Raw genomic sequence first — 5,743 nt, 5'->3', positions numbered from 1 at the left:
GGGGGTGGGGGGTGGGGATCCAGGACAGGACAGAGTGCTGGTAGCTGGTTGCAAAGTTTGGGCCTCAAGAAGGGACAGGAAGGGGGAAAGGAAGGCAGGATTCTCAGAGGTTAACTAGCTGTGGGGACTGAATCCTCTGAGGAAGTCCCAGAGAAGTACCCCAAGAGGGTAGGATTCAAGCGGGAGACGTGGCGCACTTCCCACGCGTAGTTCAGGGCAGGGTCGTGGCCAGAGAGAAATCTTGCAGGTTCCCGGGCATCGCTTTCAGCCTGGTCCCCAATCCTCCACCCAAGCGGACCCAAACCGTCCTCCCTGGACAGGCCACCCGCCTCCGCCTCCCTTTACCGGGTCAGATAGCTTCACTTCGCTCTCTACGTTCCACCCTGGGTTCTCCAAAAAGATGCCCAATTTGGCGGCTCTCCAGTCAGGCCCCGCCTCCTGAAGTGCAGAGGCCCCGCCCCCCAGCCAATGAGCGCTCTTGAGGACCTTACGGGGCGGGGTCAAAGAGAGTAGGCGGACCAAGGGCGCCCCTCGCCACGTCCACAAAGGAAAGCGCGGCCCCGCGAGGCTCGGCCCCGCCCCTTCCCGGTGACGGCGAAGTGGGCAACTCCGGAGAGACACGGTCGGGGGAACTACAACTCCCGGCAGGCGTCGGGGCGCCCTGCCCGACCACCTCCAGTTGCTCTAGCTTCAAAGCCTCACGGGAGATGTATTTTTATCTCTTTCCCTTTGTCCGCAGGTTTTAGGAAGGGAACCTAGGAGCCAGAGGAGGCTTTCCTTTCCCTCAAGGAGGGAACACCTCTTCTGCTACACCAAGAAGTCAGATCAGACTCCAGCCAAGAATTCCTCAAAATGCCTGGCACAAACATCCAGTAAATATTTGTGAAATTTATTCATTAAAAATACATGACTTGGTATATAAAGTTGGCAAATTCCACCATGGCAACAAGTTAGCCTCAGGAGAGATTTGAAGCCCAAGGCTTACACCATTTATCCCCCCTCGCAATTCCCTAAAAAAGTCGAAACGATGAGAACACAACGATTCGGGCCCAAACCCATGTTATATGTGGAGCTGGAAAAGAACCATATATATCAGGAGGGGGATCTGAGGCAGATCACAGGAGGAGAAATCCAGAGGGAGGACATCGGGCTCCTTCCGGAGGCTCAAAAATACCAGGATTCCCGGAGGTCTCACAGCATGAAAAGGACCTGAGGACATTAGCTGGTAACAGCCAGGATGGGGGATGATCGGCAGTTGCTGGGAATGCATTTTTATCCTAAGATTCACCATCCTTGGACAGGCCGGGAGTGGGCAGGAGGGCCCCTACATCCTCCCCACGGAAAGAGATCCAAGGAGCTGAGAAAAGAGGGACAGGGGAGATCATTAGAAACTTTGAAATCCTCCAAGTCTCTGCCTGCCCCTCCCCACGTGTGTGTGTGTATGTGTGTGTGTGGTGTGTGTTGTTTGTGTGTGTCTGTGTCTTTTTCAGTCTCTGTCCTACTCTATGGATTTCTATCCCCCTCTGAATCTCTTTCTCCCCTCCAGTTTTCTTTCTCCCCATCTCTCTCTGGGTCTCTGTCCCCCTCTATCCCTGCAGGAATGAATCTCCCTATTTTGGAGGGGGTCTCTACCCCTCTCTCTGAGGCACCTCCCTCTTCCTGTCCCACACCTGGCAGCCCCTTCCTCATCCTTCTCCACAGGAGAGCTCCTCCCGCAGCCACTGTCAGGAGCAGGAATAAGCCGATGACGATCCCCACCACTGGCACCGAGGTCCTGGCTGGTGATTCTGCAGTCAGACAATGTTGTGAGATATTTAAAGGACCCTCCGCCACATCTGAGTCAGGACAGGGGACGGGGGGTTCGCAGTCCCTCCCAACCCCAGAGATCCCAGCACCAGGTTGTGGGGAGTGGGTGTGGGTAAAGGGAAGGCCACTCCCAGGATGTTCTAGATCTAGAAAGCCCCCAGGTTGGATATAAGAACCAGCTGTAGCAAGAGGGGTCTCAATCACTCTGGTCAAGGGACCTGTAGCAGCAGAGTGGGCGGTGTTCCAACTTGGAGAGGAGGGGTGGGCACAGAGCAGTAAAACATCAGACTCATAGAGGCCTGGCAGCAGCAGACAACGAATGGTCAGACTCCCTGAAGACTAGCAGCAGCAGGACGGAAGGTGGTCAGACTTAGGGAGGACGTCCCATAGCAGTTAACGAGTGGCCAGAATCAACGAGGCCAGCAGCACCAGGATGGAAGGCACTCAGACGTGGGGAGGCAAGCAACGCAGGACAAGAGGCTGTCAGGCTTTGGACGAACTGGCAGCGGTGGGGCAGAAAACAGTCAGACTCAGGAAGGGTTGCTGCAGCAGAGGGAGAAAAGACAACCGGAAGTCGGGAGCACAGTTCCCCAGGAGGACCTCACCCAGCTCCACCGTGAGGGGCTGGGCCAGCCCCGCGTGCTGCACCACGCAGCGGTAGTGGTGCTCGTCGCCACTCTTGACTGTGAGTGATGACCAGGCGTAGAAGGAGCCATCGCCGTTGGGGCCCATGTCTATCTCACCAGAGCCAATGGCCAGCCCGTTCCGCAGGAAGCGCAGCTTCAGCTCAGGTGGGTAGAAGGAGAAGGCGCTGCAGGTGAGCACAGAGAAGCCGGGACTGCCGGGTCGGGCCTTCAGGCGCATGGAGGGTGGCTCTGCAGACGAACAGGCAGACAGGCCTAAGCCCCAGGCCCAGGGACCCCCCAGGACCAGGCCCAGAGTTGCGCAGAGATGGAGAGAGGCCTCCATTCCTCCCCCTCTACCCAGCAGGTCTCACCATGTGCCGTGTGCTGCTCTGTGCTGTGTGCTCAGTCGCTCAGTCGTGTCTGACTCTTTGTGACCTCATGGACTGTAGTCCACCAGGTTCCTCTGTCTATGGGACTCTCCAGGCAAGAATACTGGAGCAGGTTGCCATTTCCTACTCCAGGGGATCTTCCGGACCCAGGGATCGAACCTGCGTCTCTTGCATCTCCTACATTGGCAGGTGGATTCTTTACCACTGTGCCACCTGGGAAGCCCCCATACTACACCTGATCGTGCACTATGCTGTCCTGAGCCTAGAGAACATAACGATAAAGGGGGAAAGGCCTTCTTAGGGGTACTGATATCCAACCTGCCCACCACAAGGGTATCCATCTCTCTTCCAGTCCTTCCTACAATGACACACGCATCTACCATGGGATGTGCCAGGCACTCTTCCAGACACTAGAGATACAGCAGTGAACAAGAGAGACAAAAGTCCCTGTCCTCATGGAGCTTGTGTTCTAATGAGAGGAGTGTGTTAGTTGCTCAGTCGTGTCCAACTCTCTGTGACCCCATGGACTGTAGTCCATCAGGCTCCTCTGTCCATGGGACTCTCCAGGCAAGAATACGGAAGTAGCCACTCCCTTCCCTACGGGATCTTCCCAACCCAGGCAAAGAACCCAGGTCTCCTGCATTGCAGGCAGATTTTTTACCACCAGATTCTCTGAGCTACCAGAGAAATGACTATTTGTGTATATGTAAATGAAAGGGAGGACTTTGCTGGTGGTCCAGTGATTAAGAATTTGCCTTCCAATGCAGGAGACATGGGTTCGATCCCTGGTTGGGGAACTAAGATCCAACATGCTGCAGGACAACTAAGCCTGAGCACTGCAACTACCGAGCCCATGCCCTACAATTAGAGAGAAGCCCACTCGTCAAAATGAAGACCCCGAGCACCACAAGGGAAGATCCACAACTAAGGCCAGACACAGCCAAAAATAAATATTTTTAAAATAAATGAAAGGGAAACAGGCTATGAAAGTGTGGTGAGGGAAAATAAGACAGGCCCTACAGTCATTCAATAGATAGAGGATATGAAAAATTTCAAGCCAGCACACTTGAAATTTAAATGAACCTGACAAATTCCTGAGAGACACAATGTTCCCGAACAGACACAAGAAGAAATTTTACAATTGAGTAGTGGTCCTATAACTATTTAAAAATTTTAATCCATAATATAAAACTTCTTGACAGATAAATTCCAGGTTCAGGGACTTTCCTAGTGGCCAGTGGTTAAGACTGTGCTTCCAATGCAGGAGGCACAGGTTTGATCCCTGAGTAGCACAGCCAAAAAAAAAAAATTGAGCCATGTACTTTTTTTTTTGGCCACACTGTGTGGCATGTGGGTCTACTTCCCTGACCAGGGATTGAACCCTTGCCTCCTGCATTGGGAGCTCAGAGTCTTAACCACTGAACCACCAGGACAGTCCCTGAGCAGTGTACTTTAGATAGGTAAGTCACACCTCAAGAAAAAAAACAACAAAAAATGAAAGATGCTATAATGAATGAATGGACAAAAAACAGGGGCATGAGAGACAATAATGGGGGTACGACTGGGGGGCACCCTTTAGCCAGGGAGGGCCCTACTGAAGAGTGGACATTCAAGGTCAAACCTTTAGCATGAGAAGGACCCAGTCCTGGCCGGAGCCCAAGAAAGAGCATCAAAAGCAAAGGGAACACTGGGGACTACTCTGGTGGTCCAGAGATTAAGAATCCACCTTGTAATGCAGGGGACAGGGGTTTGATCCCTGCTCCGAGAACTAAGATCCCACATGCCGTGAGGCAACTGCATCTGGGCACCACAGCTAGAGAGAAGCCTGCAGTGTTGCCACAATGATGACCTGACACAGCCAAAAGTAAATTAATTAATTAAAAAAAAAAAAAAAAGGCAGCAGGAACAGCTGGTGCAAAGGCCCTGAGGGAGGAAAGAACCTGACATACTGGAGGAAAGGGAGAAGTCCAGTGTCACTGGGGGCATTGTGAAATTACAGTGGTGGAAAGCAGCCAGACCATGCAGGGCTTGCAGGCCTCGGAGGCGAGTTTGGATTTTCATCCAAGATTAGCGTGAATCTGTGGTCTGGTTTTAAGCATGGGTGGGATGGGAGCTCATTTATGTTTTAAAACATTCACCTGACTCCTGGGTGGAGGAGAGGCCGAGATAGAAGCAGGAAACTCAATGTTGCAGAGGCTGCGGACAAAGAGCTCTAAACTGCAGCCCTTGAATTCCCTAGACATGCCTGTAATTATAGCTCAGAGTGACACGTGATGGATGGAATGGAGGTCACATAAGGTCCTGCGGGCGTCTGAAGGAGGCGAGAGAAAAACCTCAGGGCCAGAGTGGAACCTGACACCAGTGGCCTCTGGCACCAGAGAAACTGGCAAAGGTGGAGAAATGGGAGGGCTGGGGCGAGCTCAGGGGGCTCTGGGTGACTGTGTCTGGCTGAGTGGGGCAGATGGAGACAGGCGAGGCTGAGGTGAGGGGCAGAGGCCATGCCACGTGGGATCGCAATGCCAGGGGCCTGAGCCGTGCCCCGAAGGCTCTGGGAGCCAGGGAGGGCTGTGTGCAGGAGAGGGGCTGGGGACCACAAGGGGTGGAGGAAGACCCTCAGAGACGTGATTGTGGGCGAGCAGGGTGGACTGGAGTCAGGGGCGCCGACGGGGAGAGGCTGGGGAAGAGGATGAGGCCCTGGGAATGGAGGGGGCCTGCAGTGATCAGGGGTTGCTCACCTTTCCACTCCAGGTTGCCCCGGCCCCTCTCCAGATGCCCCAGCAGCCGGTGTGGGCAGGAGTAGAGGAGGAAGGTCTTCTCCTTGTTGACCGCCTCTGGCTGCTGCGTCCACTTGATACTGACAGTCCGGGACTCAGGCCAGTCACCATCCCAGATGCCCAGCTTGGGGTCAAACATCATGAACTC

General features: G+C 53.9%; 2 protein-coding genes across 2 annotated transcripts in view; both read right to left on the bottom strand.

Moving 5' to 3' along the window:
- RCN3 (reticulocalbin 3, EF-hand calcium binding domain) overlaps positions 1–428 on the bottom strand; it is an 8,566-nt gene extending 8,138 nt beyond the window's left edge. Inside the window, exon 1 of the mRNA XM_010849622.1 lies at positions 346–428. The gene's annotated coding sequence lies outside the window, so the exon portion shown is untranslated. The remainder of the gene's footprint in view (positions 1–345) is intronic.
- A 440-nt stretch (positions 429–868) lies between these two features.
- The window catches only part of FCGRT (Fc fragment of IgG, receptor, transporter, alpha), a 6,627-nt gene continuing 1,752 nt past the window's right edge, over positions 869–5,743 (bottom strand). Inside the window, exons 5-8 of the mRNA XM_010849621.1 lie at positions 5,557–5,743; positions 2,412–2,681; positions 1,671–1,787; positions 869–1,357 (exon numbers count right to left, since the gene is read on the bottom strand). The exon at positions 5,557–5,743 is cut by the window's right edge and continues 10 nt beyond it. Coding sequence (XP_010847923.1) covers positions 1,278–1,357; positions 1,671–1,787; positions 2,412–2,681; positions 5,557–5,743 — 654 coding nt within the window. The 3' untranslated portion in view covers positions 869–1,277. The remainder of the gene's footprint in view (positions 1,358–1,670; positions 1,788–2,411; positions 2,682–5,556) is intronic.

The sequence above is a fragment of the Bison bison genome, unplaced genomic scaffold, assembly GCF_000754665.1.
Source record: "Bison bison bison isolate TAMUID 2011002044 unplaced genomic scaffold, Bison_UMD1.0 scf7180017864285, whole genome shotgun sequence".
Classification (NCBI taxonomy): Eukaryota; Metazoa; Chordata; class Mammalia; order Artiodactyla; family Bovidae; genus Bison; species Bison bison.
Note: the sequence above shows the minus strand (reverse complement) of the source record. Positions and strands in the feature narration are given on the sequence as shown.